General features: G+C 39.5%; 1 protein-coding gene across 1 annotated transcript in view; it reads left to right on the top strand.

Moving 5' to 3' along the window:
* MKLN1 (muskelin 1) overlaps positions 1-19,501 on the top strand; it is a 95,129-nt gene extending 75,628 nt beyond the window's left edge. The window contains exons 13-18 of the mRNA XM_015862503.2: positions 2,659-2,806; positions 3,828-3,942; positions 6,892-7,031; positions 9,132-9,234; positions 15,774-15,828; positions 17,629-19,501. Coding sequence (XP_015717989.1) covers positions 2,659-2,806; positions 3,828-3,942; positions 6,892-7,031; positions 9,132-9,234; positions 15,774-15,828; positions 17,629-17,750 — 683 coding nt within the window. The 3' untranslated portion in view covers positions 17,751-19,501. The remainder of the gene's footprint in view (positions 1-2,658; positions 2,807-3,827; positions 3,943-6,891; positions 7,032-9,131; positions 9,235-15,773; positions 15,829-17,628) is intronic.
* The last annotated feature ends 1,524 nt before the right edge of the window (positions 19,502-21,025 follow it).

Raw genomic sequence — 21,025 nt, 5'->3', positions numbered from 1 at the left:
GAGTTTATAGACAAGCATCTCTGATGTTTCTATTGTAAAATATCACACCATCTCCTAGTTTGCCTTATGTCCCTTTTGGTTTATTTTGAGGGCCCTGTTCACCAAATCTATCATGCTTTTTTTTCCCTCACATTATATTGCACCTATCTTTCTTATGTCTTGGGCAGAAGGCTAGCTGTCATCTTCCTATGTGTTGTGTGCTTCGTCTCGTATAGCATCTGCCTAATTACATAGGTCAGAGTTGATGCAAGTTGTTCCTCATCTTCAGTCCCTACTAAACGCAGTTTATATTTTTGGATATAAATTTTGTGCATTTAGTCTCAAGAGTAGGCCAACATATCACTGTATACTTGAATTTAGTTTTAATTGCAGTTTACGGCACGTGAATCCTATTTTATTTCCAAGAAATAAACAAAAAATTGTGGAATTTCTCCCTCTTTCATGATATAAATAATAACTTCAGCTTCAGGAAATCAAGCATGAGCTAGATACAGAACACATTTAATGTTTCAGGAGGGGTGAGACTTCCATAGACAAGTTTCATATACTTTCTGTATCGGTGATAATATGCTAACCATATTCCTCATGATTATAATAATTTTCATTTCAGTGAGCCTAGGATATTAATGCTCTGAAGATTTGCATGCTTTTTTTTCTAATAACCCAACATGGTCTTGAATGTTAAAAGCAGCAGATAGGGTCGTGAAGGCATTTTCCGTCTACATTAGCATTGTTGATCAAATTTAGATGCCTCTCGCTAGAAATATCTCACATGCACCTTGGATTGAATCCTTTTGGGTCAATGATTCAGTCCCTGACAATGCAAAAAGACATACCATATGATATTTTTCAAAAATTAGTCATTAATTGTCTTTTTTGCTGTCAGTTTCCTCATTGGGTGACTTTCACAGTCCTGCTTAGACTTGGTCTAGAAACTTGCTCGTGGGTTACCAATAACGCAAATCATAAAGTTGTTCTAGATCGAGCGTTGTTCCCTGCTTTTCTTTTCTCCTTTGCTCTCTACCCATTTGCTTACAAACTGGAGGATCTTTCCTTTGAAACTTCATGGCAAAACAGAGGTCAAAATAGGCAGGTTTATGGTGATGAAGGCTTGAAAGGCTCTGCCTCGTGCTTTTCCATAAAAGCAATAAGCCAGAATTTGGTTGACAGGGCTCTAAAAATGACTTACCGGTATATATTTCAGTTCCTACTTACATTTAAATGAAAGGTAATCATTTTTAAGAGATGTTTGCTTTTCAGTGTTGCTAAACATTTTGGTAACGTTTTTCTGCCTAGGATTTTCAAATTGACATTTATTACTTTCCTAGTGTACCACATGAAAACAGCAAAGAATGAGATGCAGGTCTATTAGAGAATAGGTTTACAAAACACTGCTTTGTGTGTTCTTGAAAAGCAAAATTAAATGGCGTTATTAGCACAGGTCTTGTTTTCTAGGCTGTGTAGTTAATTGCAGGGAAGAATTTGCAAAATACAAGAGTTCTGAGAATTTTTCATGCCAAAATCTTGATTGAAATCCAGGAACCTTTACCAGCCTTTGTAAACTGACCCAGAAAGAGAAATGAGACAAACAGGATCTGTAAACAAAGATCACGTGTTTTTCGCAAATACATTTTGGAAGGATGGTTGCCTAGGGAAACAGGAAATGGGAATTATACAACAAACAAAAAGGACTGCCAAGCAAATTTGCTGACCTTTTTTTTTCTTTCAGGGAATTATGATGAAAACTGTTGGAATCCTCAGTATTTAAATGTACTTCTAAATCTGAAGGTGGAACAGAAGAGTAGCTTAGCAATTATACCACAGCCATACAGGAAATAAAGAAAACTTCCTTGTAATATTTGTCCTAAAGAAAACTATGCAAGACTGTGAGCTGTGTGATCATAAGTTTATCTTGATTTTTTTTCTTTTTTTTTGAGCTTTCAAGCTCAATTAAATATTGGGGAATCAATGCTTCCTTTTACATGATGAGATAATGACAAAATCATTCCATTTTTATCTTGCAAATATATAGTCTAGCTCTGTTGCAATGCAGCTTTCTTCTCATTTTTGAGGGCAGCAGTTTTTCACACCTTGTCTATGCTTTTCTCTAGGAAACAGCAGCTCTCAGGATGGTGTTTAATATGCTTCCAGGAATCACAAATAAGGGAATAAGAGAATTTGTACAGGACTTGTTCTTAGTGGAGAAGAAAATCAACCTTTGGGCAGTGTTTCTTCCTCTCATCTCTCTAATGTGACTTTGGAGGGCACATGTGAGGAGCGAGTGTTTTACTTAGCAACTTCTACATAGCTCCTGTTTAGAGATGCTTCAGTTTTAAGTGGTGGTAAAAAACAAGAATGCTGTGGAAAATAGAAAATACTGGGTTCACCTGGTTTTATATGAAAGTTGAAGAGGTGAAAGTACTTAAAAAACAGAAGATAGGGATAATAAATAGCAAGGTTGAACTGAAGATACTCTTCATCCAGAATACTGAGAAGGTAGTTGAATAAAATCTTGTACCTGTACCGTGGATATTAGAATATCCCACTATTCCCCTCTTAGAAGTTCATAGAGAGGATAATGCATTTATCTGATGCTTGGATCCTTTCCTGTATCCTCCTTTATTTTTAGCCTTCAACTTATTTTCTTTCTTTTGTCAGTTCCAATGACAGGATTCACTCAAAGGGCTACCATTGATCCAGAACTGAATGAAATCCATGTCTTGTCCGGGCTCAGTAAAGATAAGGAGAAGCGGGAAGAGAATGTAAGGAATTCTTTCTGGATTTATGACATTGTGAGAAACAGCTGGTAAGTCAATTAAAGGGGAAAACTTCCAACTTCTACAATGATTTCTTTAGACAGCAGTTTTTAACACAGTCATACTTATCAAGTAACTATGTAATAATTTATAACTATGCACTGGTAATCTTGAAGACTCAGTTCCTTTCAGGCTTTCTTTCCCAGTGTATTTAGAAAGCCATCTGAAGGGAGGAAACTGTTCTTCCTTCACTGGAGACAGGTGGGAAATGGGGGAAGAAGTAAGGGCTTATATGAAGTTTTTCCTGTAGGAAATGTTCAAGGTAAAAAAACATTTTCCTAATTCCCCGCTGGACCCTCCCCTGACAGGTCCATGCTATTCCCTCTGGCCTTGTTACTGTCACCAGTTCTTGCAAGGAGCTCTAGGTTGCTATGGGGCCTTCCCTCAGCCTTCTATGCTCTGGGCTGAAGAACTTTGGTTTTGGACCTCAGCTGTTCCTTGTACTTCTTGTCCTCTGGGCCCTTTCTTATCTCTGTAGCTCTCTTTTGGATGCTCTCTTAAGAGTTCTATGTCCTTTTTATATTGTGACATCCAAACTTCACCCTGTGGTTGAGCTGAGACCACACAGTACAGAGCAGAGAAGGACAATCCTTTACCTCACCTGGCTGGCAGTGCTGGGCCTTATGGACCCCAGGGTACGTTTTCCAGGGCACATTACTGATCTAGATTCAAGCTACTGTCAACTAGAATCCCCAGCTCCCTTTCTATGGGACTACTCTCCAAGCCTATCACCCTCAGTCTATGAATATCCAGAGTTGCCCTATCCTAGTTGCAGAATCTAGCGCTTGCTGTTGTCAAACTTTATGTACTTGGCAATTCCCTTGTCCAGTTTGTCAAGGTCTCTCTGTAAGACATCCAGTTGGAAACAAAACAAAACAAAAAAGTCAGTGTGGGAAAGAAATTAGTGATTAAAATGGTACTTTTGCTAAAGTTTGTGATCTAGATTTCCCTCATCCCTACTGTATGCAAAATACTATCCTATTAATCAGTACTTATTGTCATATATTTTAGGTCTTGTGTCTATAAAAATGACCAAGCAGCCAAAGAAAATCCAGGTAAAAGTCTTCAGGAAGAAGAGCCCTGCCCAAGATTTGCCCATCAACTGGTTTACGATGAGCTGCACAAGGTATGAGAGTCTAAATACATAGACAGTAATTTTATTTTTGCTGTTTATCCAGTGTTAGTTGCTTCTTCAGAGATAGTACAATGAAAATATTGCCTGTTTGGTGTTAACTGTTTTGGATTACTCAGCTAACGCATTAATGTGTTTTGAAATGAGCTGTACTTTTCCCTCTTATGGATAGCTCCTACAAACAATGCAGGTTTGTCAAGTGGCAAGCTACTGTCTTCTCTTGTGCTTGAGAGCACCTGCAGCTTTGTACGTTATCTTCAGGGACTTCAGCTCAAAACCTCTTGGAGTTGTTTCTTTAGTTTAGCTGTTGCGTTCATCCCTCCAAATACTCCCAGACCATTAACATTTCTATAAGAAATGTTGGCAATGTTATTGTTCTCTTCTCTCTTGTTGGGAATGTTTTTCTCTTGAGAACTCCTTGGCAGGGTGACATGAAATAAAGCCCTGGTGGGAAGGGGTACCCAAAAAAGATGGTCATTATTCATGGAACATCTCCTCCAAGCGCAGAAGCATTGCATTGCAAGAAAAAGGAAGGCAGGCAAGAATGCCAGTGGGCCATCATGGATCAACAAGGAGCTCCTGGACTTACTTAAGCTCAAAAAGGAAGTCTATAGGGAGTGGAAGCAGGACCGGGTTACCTGGGGGGGACTACAAAGATGTTGGCAGAGCCAAGGATCAGGTTAAGAAAGCTAAAACCACATATAATTAAATCTAGCCAGGGACATAAAAGGGAACGAGAAAAAAATCTTCAGATATATCAGTGATAAAAGGAAGGACAGGGAAGATGCAGACCCTCTCTGTAAGGAGACTGGAGATCTTCTCTGCAGAGCTCCTTTCCAGCAGGTCATGCCCCCATCCTGTACTGATACTTGTGGTTATTCCTTCCCAGGTGCAAGACTTTACACTTGCTTTTGTTAAACCTCATCTGGTTTATTGCTGCCCAGCTCTCTGGTCCATCCAGGTCTTGCTGAATGGCAGCACAGCCTTCAGTCTATAGGAGGCCTATAGGAAAGTTGTGGGGGAAAGGTCATGTTGTACTTAAAATTGTTCATAATGTATACATGAGTGATGAGCAGATTTAGGTCTTTATGCATGTTAACGCAAACCCAACGATTGCGTTACTGTAACTTTGTTAACCTATGAATTTAAATCGTGGTGACAAATTCACATCAACTTTCAAGGATGCGATTAAACTGTTTCTAAAATTGGTTTGTTTAGTGTGAAACAGCCTAAAATGGTAGAGATAAATCTAATTTATGTTTTTAGTTCCATAGTATGCTAATTAAATTTGGAAAAGCTTGCAGATGGAAGGGGAAGTTTAAGGAGGAATAGGTGCAGCTCCTGTATGGCAATGTTATCTTTTGACTTCACCGAGCGTGTTAATGATAGATTATAAATACTGATCTACCCTTAATTGTTTATTTCTAATGTGTAAGGTATGAGATTGAGAGTAGAATTTTGTAAGTTATTGTGAAAGTTGCTAAATTGTGGCAGTTGCTCAGCGTTATCCGAAGAGCTGTTTGATGTGCTTGTTTTGAAGAGCCTTTATTTTTAGAAACCTCTGTTCAAATGACCTTTCTACATTCCTCTCAATATAAATAAGGAGAGCCTCCATCAGTAGGATGTAGAATACATTGTTTTGAGTGATTATTTTTAAAGCTGTGGAGATAAGTAGCCTATTAAACTTCTTGAAACTCAGTATTTGAAGACCCTTTGTCATGGTTAGTATCAGCAATTTAGAGCCTGAAATATGAAATGATGTGAAGGGGGTAAAAAAGTGAAGAAATACAGTCCTCTTTGCTCTCTTTCTCCTCTCTCTGTCTAGCCTTGCATTTCAAAGTTGCCATATTCTGAAAGTATCCGAAGCTCTACTTGAGTCTACTTCATTTGAGCTACCTTCAACAAAATGATTTTTACATACTGCATTCAGTGTTTCCAGGGTTGGTCCCTCTGCATTACTAGAACTCTTGAACATGATCAACTGTTGAGAACTGTTTTTCTCAACTCTTTAACATTGTAGTTATCCCTTTTTATTTTAATTCCTCCTTTGTGCCCAGGTAGTGCATCAAATACCTTTCAGCTAGTCTGTCATATTCAGGTGAGCTAAGTCTGCCCTTCCAGAGACAGTGGAAATAAATTCGTCTTGCAGAGAAAAATAAGATCTTGGGAGCTTCCAGAGCATGTAGGGACACAGACCTATTGCTTCATCTCCCGAGATTGTGCTGGACACTGGGCTAATTGTCACTTCATTTTGAGCATCTTTGGGACTTTCCCCCGTTCCCTTTTCCAGGGGCCCTTGTGTTTGGAGAACACTGTGGTCTTCTCTGCCTCAAGAAGGCGACTACTTATCTGAGCTGTAATGCCTTCCGCGCCATGTCTTCATCAACAGTACTTTGACTGGAGTTAAGAATATTAATCCAGAAAGTTCATTTTTTTCAGAGTCTTACTTACAAGCATAGGTATTTCTTCTTTCAAGAGTCTGATTGCTGGAGTAATCTCAATTATATATATGGTCTGCTTGACCTAAATATAGACCTCTTACAGATATTGAGGCACCTTAATTTTGCTTGTTCTGTGATGGTGATAATTTGGTGTCTTTGAGGACAAGAATTGAAAAGAGGCTTGTAATCCATCAGTTTGAGTATTGTTTGCGCTAAGTAATTTGAACAGGGCAACAAGAATTGGATGAGATCCTCTTCTGCTCATGTTATCTACTCAAAGATTTATCGTGCTCGTAAGTTTTTCCTAAAGAAAGAGATTGCCTGGTCTATGGATGTCTTATTATCTTACATTTTAAGTGCTTTAAGATAACCTCATTTTCTAAAGGATAAAGTGAGGGTAATAAAGCTCATAATAAGTTGGAGGAGCTTGTCCAAAAGAGAGAGAGAGTCAGTGTCTAATGACTATGTATAAACAGTTAAACTTCTTGATCTTCCTCTATAGGTTCATTATTTATTTGGAGGAAATCCTGGCAAGTCCTGCTCTCCAAAGATGAGATTAGATGATTTCTGGTCTCTGAAGCTCTGTCGACCTTCAAAGGAATATCTGCTAAGACACTGCAAATACCTCATAAGGAAGCACAGGTATAGAAACAAAAGATGTTCTGCAGTTTTCTTTTCAAAAGTCTCTCTAAGTTTTAGCATCTTTAAACATCTCTCTGTATGTATCCTGTAAATGTTTTAATTCACAGATTATATGGCGATCTGCAAATTTCCTGTTTATTTATAGTTAAGAAAAAAATAGTTTAATATTAAAAGCTGTCGGGCAAATCTAAATGGCAAAATTGTAATCATTTACTTCGCTCTGGTTTTATGATGTTATTCTGAAGCTAAAATAAGTCTTGACTATCGTGTGGGGATTTGTGGAGAATTTTTAGGTTTCCTCTTCACTCTGCTGCTCATCAACATGTGTACTGTCACCTCCCAAGGAAATAGAGTATGTTTTTAAAGCAGTGTGCTAGGAGATAGTGACAGCTCACAAGGATGTTAATCAAGTCTGGGGGCTGAACTCCTTTGCACATGTGAGACTTATCTGTAGTGAGGTCATCAGTGTTTCTCTTTCAGAATCACTTGAAAGATCTCGCTTATGGGGAATTCAGCTGCACTGTGATACTTGCACTCTGAATGTTTCAGAGCTACCTTATATTTGCTATTCAAGCAAACAGCTTTTCAAAATCAAGCTCATGGTGTTGCCTTAAGCTATAAATTGTAACAGTTAAAGAGTCCTTCAAGGTTCAGCAAATGATTTGAAGCCAATAGAGATATCTTCTTTCTGCATTCTTGATGAGAATACTTTGGTTCTGCCAAGAGCTGGAGGTCGAGGGTCAGTTTTTCCTTTTTTCTTTTAGACTTATGAGGTAGCAAGCCAATTGCTGCAGGAGACTTGCTGGGGTGAGGCCTTTTGCAGGTTAGCAATGCAATATTTGTGAATACCTAGAAGAACAAATCAAAATCTTGCCAGTAATCTGGGAGGTTTACTAACCACTGTGGTTGTATGCAAATACAGCTGTACTGCCTCCAGAAACAACTCTGGGTTACATGTTTTCACTTGATTAAGTTTCACTCAAAGAAAACATTGCTACATATCCTCTGGCAGAAGCTCGGATGTTACGCACTGTGTTCCAGTTTCTTGGTGTACATCAGGGAACCAAACATACCAGCTAGGAACTGGTATATTAGCTGCTTTGCTGGAGCTTTCTGGACTGTGGCAACATCATCTAAGAGTATCTGCGTGACTGGTTGGAAGAAGTAATGTTTAATTACCAAATTGTTTTGTAAATTAGGTAACAGTCATAATCTTTTCTTTCTGGGACTTAAGTGGCTTGCATCTTGAGATGAACTGAAAATTCAAATTACAGATGTCCATTGCTACAGGTCAGGTAGTTTGAGATCTATTCAGTGTGACTTACAAATAAAAGACCTCGTGTTCTTTTATGACATTTGATATATGGCTGTTAAGTAACTGGGAACGTAGTTTTTAAGGTTCTCGTCGTTGGAATCTAGAATTATCTGAGCTATTTTCATGGGAAGACTTGATAACTGGGCGTTAGTGATTTAGGAGGCAACAGAGTATAATACTGCACTCAGCAGATAGATGGTAGGAGGAAAATAGATAATTTTAAACCTCATCATTTTTAGACTTATTTACCCAATTCAGTTCTCTAGGGAAGCAGCTCCTCCTCAAGAGTGCTGAGCCCATAATCTTGTTCTGGATGTATGTGTTTCTTCAGGAATTTGCAGCAGTTAATGCTTCCCCTTATTAAAAGAAAATGAGAAAATAATGGTGGTGAGGCATAGCCAGATTTTACATTTATATGCTCTTTCCAAAGGTGGATTGTCAAGGTCCTGTTGCCATTGAATCTGAGGACTTTTGTTCCTGCTGTTCCTTCTTGTGGTGTCTGTTAGAAGCGGGGAGCATTCTTCATCTTTCATTTTAGTCAGGCTTCTGTTCAGTCGGGAATGTAAATATCCTTTACACCCCTCCAAAAAAACCCACATTTCTTCTGTGTTTCAGTCTGCCTTAACAGCACATAACCTGGCAAATGTGATGTTGAGCTGCCATTAATGCTGTACTGTTTGGAAGTATTTGTCGAAATGTTTTGTAGGCTCTGCTCTATGTAGAAATAGCTGTATTTAGTCCTGAAGAACGTAGCTGCACTTAAGATTTCTATCTCCTCTTTGCAGGTTTGAAGAAAAAGCTCAGACTGATCCGCTTAGTGCACTGAAGTACCTACAGAATGATTTGTATGTAACTGTGGATCACTCAGACCCTGAGGAGACAAAAGAGGTAATGAACAATCCTTGTCCTAGTTATAAAGAAATATGAACTGTGCTTTCACATTCTAGCACAGATATTAAGTTTCTTAAATTTTGTTTATATTCAGTTTGAAAAGCTCAACTAGAGCGTGATACTTCACTGTATCATATATTCTCCACACGGAAGACCATACTACATTAGAAACAGCCATTTTACAACTATGTGTCCAGATAAAATAGGATTTCTGCTTGTAATAGTGAAGACTAAGCCTTTGTTCTATTTCCAGCATACTTGTGTGTATTTTGGGAACTTTAATTGAAACGTAAACTCTGAAATGTCACGAGTCTGTGGTTGGTTGTATGGTGGGGGGGAAATAAAACACCTATTCACTTTGCATTTTGGCTTGTCAATATCCAAATAGCTTGGGGATAGAAAGAGGTTTCCTTATACATAATACGCATTGCTGCAAGCAGATTGCATATATACATTGCTTGCTAACCTTAAAACTCTTATTTCTTCTGCATTTTTAATATTCTCTAGTAGACTTGTTCTTTGATTTCTTCTAGGAATTTGTTCCCATTTCCTTTTTTGATTCCTTTACTGCAGTATGTGTCACTTCACAAAATGAATTAAAGAAATAGTGTGAAGTATTAGATAAGTTATAAGAGATATTTCCCGTAGTTTGTGGGGCTTTGCCAATTATGTCTATTTTAAATGTGATAGCACTTTTACCTTCTTATTTGAACCTGTAATAACCAATAACATGAAATAACAATTCCATTGCTTGCTTTTCAAGTTCTCTGCCATCTCACTCTGCAGGACATGAAACTGTCCTGTGTTCTCTACTTTCCCTTTCTGTCTGTGGTATATCTGTGTTCTAGAAATCTGTGAAAGCTGTGTGTGTGTTTGGCCAGCTTCTCCTAAATAATAATAAAGGTTTGACAGTGCACGCTAGTATTCTGCACGCTAATGATCATAGAATAATAAAATGAGCTGGAAGGGACCTTAAAAGATCATCAAGTTCCAGCTTCTTTGCTGCATGCCAACTACTAGATGAAGTACTGGACCAGATTGCACAGAGCCCCCATCCAACATGGCCTTAAACACATCCAGGAAAGGGGACTCCATAACCTCTCTGGACAAGCTCCAGCACCTCACTGCTCTCTTAGTGAAAAACTTCCCTCTGACATCTCATCTAAACCATCCCTCCTTTAGTTTAAAACTATTCCCCCTTGTCCTATCATCATCTGAGTTGTTTTCCTTCCTGCTTTAAATCTCTCTTTAAATACTGGAAGGCCATAATGAGGTCTTCCGGCAATCTCCTCTTCTAAGCATATAAGCTCAAATAGAACAAGCCATATAAGTGAATATGTGTTGAACCCTTTCTTTTCTCCACAGGCCTAATGCCTGATCCAAGAAAAATTCAATAGCTGCTGTGTAGGTCTGCCAAATCATTGCATCCCATTCAGCAGAATGAGAGCTTCGATTCCTGTGGTGTCTAAAAATTATTTAACAAATTCCAGGAGGTTTTTTGTTTGTTTGTTTTGCAAATTTTCCTGGTCACAATGCTTTAATTTGTAAAGCTTTTTACGCTAGGACAGATCTGCTGGGTCAGAGGCTTAGAGCCAGCCACTGCACTGGTAGTAACTGGGTGTATTTCCAGTTGACGTCAATTTACCTTCCGGTTATCGCATTGAGTTGGCTTTTTGCTCTGGCATTACATCTTCAAATAGCTCTTGTGCTTTCCAGAGGACTGACGCAGGCTTTTTGGATTCCATATCAAATGGCAAGCAGCAATTTGATTGTTTATCTCAGCACAGACACCTACGTACTCTGTCTTTATTTGTAGTTGAGAAATTGAGAGCTGTGTATCTGATTGGTTTGTTCTGTGCGGACTACAACCAGTGAACACTGTAAGGCTTCTAAGGATGGCAGATTTTAAAGGAATTAGTTTCTCTTTTCTGTGTTGTTCTCCCTCTCCGTAGGACTGCTTTTAATTTTGGAAAGGAGCAAAATGAGTTTTATCCTTGACTATTTTACAATTTTAGAGACTGGTATGGTAGTACAAGAAGGATTTCACTTCAGGGTAAAGCTTACTTGTTTTATAATAGAAGTAATTTTTTTCAATCTTCGTTAGGCAAGTCTCTTCAGCTGTTTTGAGTTGAATGCCAAAGAAAATAAACAGGCTGTTCTCAAAACTTACTTTGGCATTAGTAACCAATTTTGTTTAAAGTAGCGTGAATGATTGACATTAGGAACATACCTCAGTTTTTCCTTCCTTTGTTGTGAATTTTAGCAACGTTCATGGGATGATAGTTTTACTTCCTTTTTATTATTACTGTTATTACACAGTGAAGCTGTAGATGCCTGCTAGCAGGTGGGCATCTCATAGGTGCTTATTTTAATAGCCGTAGGCTATATGCCAACTATATTTCTGCTGTTGCCTGCAATTGCAGGTCTAGTTCTCTTTAACTGTGTTTCTGCTTGAAATCACTTAAACTTCTTCATTTCAGCATTTTCAGATCAGTGAATCTTTTTTGTGACACTGTGTTCAAGGAGAGTAAATCCCCAGAGCACATTGAAGTCTATCTGTGCATCCTAGTTCATTAGGAGATGAAAGTTGTGTAAAAGACTGACACTGGGAGTTCTTGACTTTGGAAAGAAAAATCTGCCAGAACAGATGTTCTGTTTCATATACAACTAGATGTGCATTTAGTGGTATATTTTTCCCCCTTAATTGAAGCTTTTTCCCCTCATTTAAGCTTATAAAGACATAAGGGTGATAGAAACAGGAATTCAGGATGAATTCCAAGTACTTTAGTTATGTATCAAGAAAAAAACGGATGTGACTAAAGCATAAAATCATCAAGGAAACACAATTAGCCTTGTGTGTGATCAGCTGAACACTGGAGTGATCAAACCCAAAACATCACTGCTGCTTTACTTAGCAGTCTGTAGAGGAAATGAAGAGCCTACAAAAAAATGACCAGTGCTGCCCAAGTAGAACAAGGCCATTTTTGACCATGAGACTGAGATTTTCCGAGCTTGGAAGAAGAAACTTTGGAGAAGAAACTTAAGCTTGCCCAAACGTAGGTACCAAGTGCAAGTAAAAGCTGAAATCTGTTTTTCTTGGACTATGGTAGGAAAAAGAAACAAGAACCTGGAGGCCACAGTTTGAGGCCTGGCTAATTTGTAGCCTGAGGCTGGAGACCCCTGTTCAAGACTGCTTTATACTTTCAATTCTTTAGAGATTTTCATTAAAAAAATAAAATAAGAAATTGCCAGATAAAAGCCAGCAGAGCCCAAAAGTATTGTTTAGGTCTACATTTGAGTGAAATTTCTGGGAAAATTTAAGACCAAATAGGAAAAATAGTTCTTGGAAGGAGCTAAGAAAAGCATGCTTCTGTTCTTCGTGTCCCGCTGTGATTCTTTGTAAAGCCTCAGGCTTTGAGTGCTGCAGGAGCAGAGGTTTTGGAGCCAAGGAGCCTTTGAAATAAGTGTTCAACCCTCCCAGACTTCAGCTTGTGACAGCTCCATCCTCAAGCAGTGTAGGCCTCTTGTTCCTTCTTTGTGCCTACACTACGAGGCGCCATCCCAACAGAGTCAGCTTCTTTGTACCGTAATCTGAGTACTCAGCTGCAGACCTTCTGGAGGAGGAATTACATCTGACTTGTACATCCCCTCAGTTATCCCAAACATACTGATCTTCCTTTTGTGCAGCAGATATACTAAAACCTATGTGGGTTGTCACATAGTGGAACTGTTGTTTTGCATTAGGTAGAAACCTAGGTGAAGCATGTAAAACTGATTAAAGAATGGTAATACTGGAAACACGAAGAAGTTGGAAAATACTGGAATTAATATTAGTTATGAGGCCTAATTAGGCTCTTACCTGAAAATAGTTGTGGAACCTTCCATTAGATGTCTTATATGCCTATCTCTAAGGAACACTTACATTAGTTTATAAGGAGGATTGGATCTCTGAGGGAGAGCTTAATTGTGTAATGAAGTAAACTGTTGTATTTTGCATGGAGGCTTATTTTGGAGTAGATAAAGCCAGCGCGGTGAAGGGATTGTCGGAAGTAAATGGGTGGTGGCATGATTAAAGCAGTTGGATGCTTCTGCTGGATAACTGAGATCTGGTCCTGCCTCTGTAACGGAGCTGCTATGTGACATTAAGCAAATCACTTTTCCTAGATGGTCATTAATTGGCTCTTTCATTTTGGTACTGGATGCAGGAGGTCGGATGTGCAGTATGCTGAGGGCTTTCCTCAGAAGTATATGAAGAAGTAGTTGCATTGGATATATGCTATGAATGGTGTGTAAGAGACAGGGTCTTCACTTAGCAGTAGCAATCTTATGCATTGGGGGAAAAAACTGGGTGTCCATTTGGGAGAACATTATATGGTTAGCTGGTATTTTAATGCAAATATGGTGTGCCAGCATAAAGCTTCAGTGCTCTCCATAATTGATGTTGATAATACACCTGCTTGACTTTTCTATCATAAAGTGCTTTTTAAGTGTGAAATGATACATAAAATATCATTTTAAAGCAAAAGTATACACAACTCTCAAGGATAACTCTGCAGCAGTGGCATCAGTGAAGGAGAAAGGATACTCCTTTCCTCAGAGGCTAGAAAGGAACTCACAGCAGCAGAAATTCATCACTCAAAGTACGTAAAGAGTAGAATAGTTGGCGGAAGGTCTTTTCAACTGATTTTTGCTCTCAGTTCAGTGAGTTACTACCTGGATTGTGCTGTGGATTTGGCCAGTGGTTTTATTGGAACTGTTGGAGCTATTTAGACTTGGTGTCTCTGTATGGATGTTACTGGTGCAGGGCCAAGCAAGTCTTACAAGTTTCGCTTGCAGTGAAATACACATGTAGCAATGCAGTCCCTTCTGATTATGTGCAATCAAACCTCTCACTGAGAGTATTTAATCAACCTCATCCTCCTGTTCTGCAGTCTGTCAATTCTGTCTTCCCAACTAGTTCTTAAATATCTCTCTTGATCTCTTCCTGTGATAGCCTCCACAAAGATCTGCAAGTTTATCCTGACACGCTGCAATCCTTACTTCAGACTGCTTTTTTTTCTTGATGGCAGATTGAATTTTGCTGAAGGCTTTCTTGTTCTTGCACTTAGTTGCGGGTTTACCTTTATGTAGATGCATTTTACATTTGCAACTCATTGCTCTTTCATCCTTGGGCATTCTTCTGTGGAGGCTGTGCAACCCTGACTCTTGGAACTGTATTGACAGAGCTTGGTTTTTAAACCACTTGATTTTTCTATTTTTTTCCCAATATGCTGATAATTGATATTGGACATTCAAAGTTTGTTGCTATATTGTAGATGAGAATTTGCAAGCCTTGGTAACAGTGGGAGTACTTGATTTACTTGAAGACCTGACTCCTTTTCATTCGTTTTCTTCTGCATTTGTTATTTTTGCAATGGGCTGACAATGATCTATTACAGCTTGCAAATGTATTTTTGCAGTTCTGTTTTGTACGACTGGTTATTGCTAGGTTTGTTGATTTGCACTTGACCCTAGTGAATTGCATCTTCAGCCATCGCTATAGCCTGGATGAAACAAAAAAGCAGTCTGAAGTCTGTCTGCTGCCGTGCTGGCAGTATGAGTGTAGTGCAAGAGCTGTGAGCTGAATGAACGTGTCCTCTGCTATCAGGCCAGACCCTGTTTCTCTTCTGTAATTCATGGTTCTGTTTTGATACTGAACCACTCATGGCTACCTCCAGTAAAGTTACTTGGCCTATTTGTTATTCCCTGCTAGCTTAAGCTCAGTGATTCCTCACTAATTTACCTTAAGTATCATATAAAAGCAAATGAAGTCCTATGAAAGTCGAGATTAAAAAGAAAATGAGTTTCATGTCTCATCCCTGTGGCCTGCTGCCCTACTCTAGAAGAAATCAGATTGATGTGATACAACCTATTGCTAAGTCAGCATTGACTGCTACTTGTCGCCTTCTACATTGTTCCTCTATTTTTTTCCTTCTTGAAATTTAAACTAAACTGATCAGTATCTAATTTCTGGTGTTCTCCCCATTCCTTCCCTTTACATATTTTTCCCTTCTTTGGGCCATATGGTGTAAAGACATACAGAGAGGACATTAAGGGAGTATATGAATGTGATACTTAATCCACTTTTAATTCTGATATTCCCAAGCATGGAATCTTTTTTAAACTTTAAAAGACCTTGCCTCAAGCAAGCTTGTGGTACAAACTGTTCTGGCAATTCAGAAAGGTTATCAAAATGTAGAGCTTTTGGGTGTGTTAAAACAGTTCACGCTGTACTGTACCAATTACCCTTTCGATACTGGTTGGTCTAACTCAGACCTCCACAAGAAAACATTTAACTTGTGCTGCCAAGCTGTGTTGTTCACGTGAGTGCACTGTCTGCTGTTACTCATGTGCATGCAACAGTAGCTGTAAGGATTATGCAGAGAAAACCCAGCAACTCTAAAGCCGCTGTTTGTTGGTTGTTGGGTTGATATTTTTTTTGCCAGTGCATTTAATAACATTTTGTTTTCTTTCTTCTTCCACCTCCTGTTTTGCAGTTTCAGCTTCTTGCCTCAGCTTTATTTAAGTCTGGCTCGGATTTCACCACTCTCGGTGAGTATTGTGTATCAGAGGAATCGCATGAAGAATGTTCCCTCTCCTAAAGATCATTACTGTTCGTTTCTTCTGTGTGTATTTTCTTTTTAATATCATGCTTTTATGAGTATCACGAGCCTTTTTCAGTTTGAAAATGCATAGGCATTTTAAAGAGTATTACGACCAATGCCCAATGCCTTGAGCCCATATTTAAAACATCTGTCACCAGTGCTTTTAAATCCATGCCTCTGGGGATCATTTTGTGTCTCTTATTACATCTGATGCGTTACTGTTGCCCAGATAAACAGAAGCTTTGGTCAGGATCTCGTCACGTCACTTTGGAATCTCACAGCATGGCTGTGGCTCTGTTTGCTGGGATAACTGCAATTCCTGGAGTAGTTTGGTTCACTCTGTTCTTTGCAAAATGAGTATTTTGGGCAGGATGTCAAGAGTGAAGAAAGCAGTGGCATGTAGGTCTGAAAACAGGAGGCCTCAGCCAAAGCCATAATTTGTTTCGCTATTCTATCCAGTTAACTGTGCTTTAAACAGTTCAGATATTAATCCTGGGCAAGCTATAGGAAGACTATTGGCGTAATTTGCATTCTTGTAACTGTGTTGCCAGCCAGCTGCTGGGCTCTGGCTGGGAGTGAGGATTGCTTTGGTTTTGACGAACCATGTAATTCCCAGTGGAAGGAATAGAGGGAAGGAAAAAGCTTTCATTATCTGCCCTGCTGGATGAAGAAGCCTTGCTGACTTTGGGGAGTGTTACCTAGTTGATGCTGTTGTTTTAAAATATGGTTTTTTTAAGGGAAGTAAATGCGAGTTTCAGGGAAGTGTTTTGCTTTTGCTTTTCCCCTCTCCTAGTTCTCAGTGCTCTGAAAGATGAGTTAGATTTTCCCACAGTAACACCACTGCATTTTACAATACAGTGCTGTATTCAGAGATTGGCTTTACAGATTGGAGGACACATGCATCAAGTGATGCTGCTATGATAAAACAACAACCAACCCCCCACCCCTCCCCTTGGTTTGATTAACATGTTTGACTTTGATTAACTGAAAAGTGAATTAAAAAGCATTCCTTCGAGATACCAGTGATTTGAGTAGTACAAAGCAAAGGAAATCGTTGTTTGCCTGATCTATTGTTCTTGCTGTTGATGGTTTTAAGTATAAGGATTTGGATAAACAGTGCTGCGGTGGTAGACTAAACCCTCCCCTGTCAGGAGGAGGCACTTCACAAAATGATTTTGCAGGGACCCTGTGCCAGGATGCAGGCTGGGTCCGCAGTGCAGCCCAGCAATTAAAGAGCAGCTCTTGACTCCGGGACTCCTACCATCACTAGAGCTTGTCTCATGAAAAACTGAGCAGTGTGAGCACCAGTTCTGGCTAAGGCAGTCATGAGATAATGAGGAGGGCCCGAGGACAGAAGAAATGAGGCACCAAATAAAAATAGCTACATGAATCTTATTTTCTGGGACATCAGAGCAGTCCCCTGAGGACTTTTGCTTCCCTGGTTTCTTCAGGACTGTCCGCAAACTTGACAGCTGTTTGCCTACCACTTTTTATGGCGTTTTGATTTCAGTGTTGGCTCAGGGTGACATGAACTCGATTTGCTTACATGCATACAGTATTGGGATGAGAAGCTGGCAGCCTTGTTAGCACGATGCTATAGATGTTAGCTGGGCTTCAGTCAGGGACAAAAACACAGCAGGTAGTTAACTTCTGTTTAGAATGGAAAGCTGGTGTATTCCACAGCTAAACCGAGCATTTAAAGTAGTAAGCACTGACTCGCTTTCCCTTTTTTTTTTTCCTCCCCCAGGATTTTCAGATGTTGATCACACTTACGCGCAGAGAACTCAGCTGTTTGACACATTAGTCAACTTCTTTCCGGACAACATGACCCCTCCTAAAGGCAACTTGGTAGACCTCATCACGCTGTGACAGAGCAATCACTGGACATACGGAAGAGGGGAAAAGCATCCATTTTCAGTATTTTAATTTGTTTTTTTTTTTACTGCATTGATTGACTGCTGGGATGAAGTTATATAGTAACCCCTAGGTGTTTGAAAGGGGTTTTATACTTGTATGGTGAATCCCTGAAGCTTTTCCCTTGGAGTAGGTTAATAAAAATGTAACTGACGTACTTCTGACTAAATATATATATATTTTTTCTGACATTGAATTTTGAGTTAGCAAACCTAAGGAGAAAAGAGAGGGGAGGAGAATAAAATAAAACCCCATCGTGCAGTGAACGCTTTTCCCTCTAGAGGAAAATTGAGATTCGTGGGCTGTCTGGAATTAAATATGATGGGTTTTATTTTGGGTTTCATGGGAAAGGGGGCGGTGGTTCTTTGCTCATTCGTAGCTAGTCATGATATATTGCTTTGTCCTACAAGTCCATCCTCAGCAGCTGAATAACTTGGCAGCAAGACACTGGCGTGTGTTGAGGTAATAGTAATATATGTGTCTTGAGTCTTGTAATCGCAGGGTGTCATGTGAAGGGAGCATGTGTTACAAATTGTCTGTCTTCTCTTCTGAGAACCCGGCTGGCAGCAGTGTCTGATTGCATTTGATATCTGTCTAAACCTAAATGCCTATCTTCCGTTCTCTGGAGCCTTCCACATGGACCTGACGGTCACGTGGGAGCCTTGGAGAAACTGTCAGTAAACAGGAGTGCAGGGGTTGTCTGCCCAGGCTCCTTATCAGGGATCGCTCTGTTTCCAGTGCCATGCTCTCCTGATGAAAAACTCTGCAGGTCCTCACAACGCACTGACTGCAGAACTGGGTCTTCCACTCACTCACCCAACATCTGCAACCTGACTCCAGGTTGGGTGTAGGATTTCCGAAGCAGATTGTGTTCGTTTACATACACCTATGCTTCTGTGTGCATTTGTCAGTGTGTAAATGTAAAGAGGTTTGCTCCAAACAGTTTGTCTTCTGTTTGTGTAGTGCAGTTTCTTTACTTTAAAACGCATTTTAGACCTTGCTCTGAATGTGAAGGAGGCCTTTTTAGCATAAACTCCTTTAAAAAGCAAGCTGATGCATATGAATAGAAAATATATTCTTCTTTGCTGAAAGCCTTCTTTATAAATAAGGTAAGGGCTTGGTGCTGCACTATAAAGTGGAATGAAGGATACTCATACCAAGCATTAGCAGATTTTGCGTTCAGTGTCAATAAGCAATTCAATACAAAACTGGCTGATGTAAATACATATATGCAACTGCAAAGCTTTATGTCCAGAAATGTTCGTGCCAGCAGGGTACCATTGCTGCACTCACTATGGCTACACGGCTCCTGTTGAACTTGATGGAAGTCCTGTGTGTGTGTGTGTGTGCAAAGATGATTTGAACTCTTGAAATAAAAGAGTTAGTGAAGTGTCTTTTCCAGAGCTTGAGTTGTCTGCTTGCTTTGATTGCATTGTATTGCCTCTTTAATCATGTTCTTTGTGCAACTTCCGTAGTTCTGCTATGTTAGAAATAAATTTTAAACCTCCATACTAGTGATTAATCACCCAGAAAGGAACAATGTGTTAGAGGTTGTGGGCTTTGCTTTGTCTCCAGGGAGGACTGTATAGATGCGGAGTTTTAAGTAACCTGTAACTTGAGACTGCTTAGGAATTGTATACTTCAGTGGTCAGCAAATCAGGTGTCTGTTGAAGAATACGCAGTGCAGTAAATGAAATTTGATGAAATTGTTTCTTTGAAACATGGTATTTTATTTTATTATTATTTTTTTTCCAGTGACATGGAAAGTTTTTTTTAGGTGACTGCTAGGTTTTATGATTTATGCTATGTTTGCAGTCACTTGAACTAGTTAAAGTAGAGCTTATGCCATAGGAATAGAGATACTGGCGGTGCTAACCTGGGCGACTTCATAACTGAGGTACTGTTTCCATTGAGGTAGAACTGGGCTCATCTCATACAACCAGCTAAAATACTGCAACCCCGCAGTAGTTTTCAGCCTCAGTGTAATCGTGATCCCAAAACTATATTGAGGAGCTATGTGAGTAGATGGTGGAAGTTTGGAAATGCTAAAGGCTGTGTGAACAGTGCTGCTGCTGAGCTGGTTTGTATTACGGAAACTCAGTCAAAACTCACTGTCCTCAAGGGTACATGCAAAGCCTGGCAGCCTAGCTCTCTTTCTGTAGCACAGAATAAATGAATTCCTTGTCTGAATTAGGCAAACATTGCTTCTGTAGGAAGGACAATCCCAGCTAACGAGAGCACTTCAGGATGATCAAATATTGGCCTCCCTTTATCCCGAGCCGATTGATTTCAGCTCATAGAGCGCAGCTTGTGGATTCCAGCTGGTGATTAACCAGCAGAAAAACTATTTGCTCAGCTTCTGGGTATTTGTTGAGCAGCAGAGGCACCCTGTGGCCAGAGATGTTAATCCACACTGAGGGCTTCTCATGGCTTTGCATAGGGTATTTCCTGGTTCTGTGTCCTCTTTCTTAGCATTGGTAAATATTGCACTACCTGATTTTAAAAAAAAAAACTAATAATTCTGAACAGGGAACTATATATAAAAAAGGAAAAGGCAGTTAGGGAGCAGGGAGAGTTTGTTGAATGTATTTACATAAAGATCTTCAAAGTTACCAATAGTGTTCCAGGAAAGTGATAGATGTGACCATTACAGAAATGCTGAGGTACAACCAGAAAAGAAAAGAGCCACCTGAAAATGTTTTGCAACATTTCAAGCATAGAAGAGCTATGGGAGAGTTTTTCAAGCCTCCCCTGTACTGCTTGTAGGCTGTATCATAGGTCGCTCACTCTGTAGCATAAAGCACGTTATATTTGCCTTTATCATAATGTGACTTGTTTATACAATCTTCACCTTACAGTAATTTATTTCTAAACTATGTTAACCTGCAGCATTATTTTGTGGGTCGCCAAGTTGTTCTTTAAGTGAACTTACTCCTATGAAGTAATGTGATTTCCTAGAGGAAATACAGCCCTTCAGGTTTGATTTTGGCCACTTGGATTAGGTGAAATTAATTGAGTTTGTTAGTGTTTGAGTTTTATAGCCCCTCGTGGTGGTCACAAGGCAGAAATCCTTCAGATTTCTTCAAGATGACTTCTGGAAGAGAGCACTGATATCATAACATGACTTAATCATGTTTTCCTATGTCAAGTGGTAAGGACCTGCTTCGATGTTGTTACAGATGAGGAGAGAATAGCCACCTCCTTGCCCTTTTCTAAGCCTTCTATTAATT

This window comes from Coturnix japonica, chromosome 1 (assembly GCF_001577835.2).
Source record: "Coturnix japonica isolate 7356 chromosome 1, Coturnix japonica 2.1, whole genome shotgun sequence".
Taxonomy (NCBI): domain Eukaryota; kingdom Metazoa; phylum Chordata; class Aves; order Galliformes; family Phasianidae; genus Coturnix; species Coturnix japonica.
The sequence above is the reverse complement of the archived record's forward strand: the minus strand, read 5'-3'. Positions and strand labels throughout refer to the sequence as shown.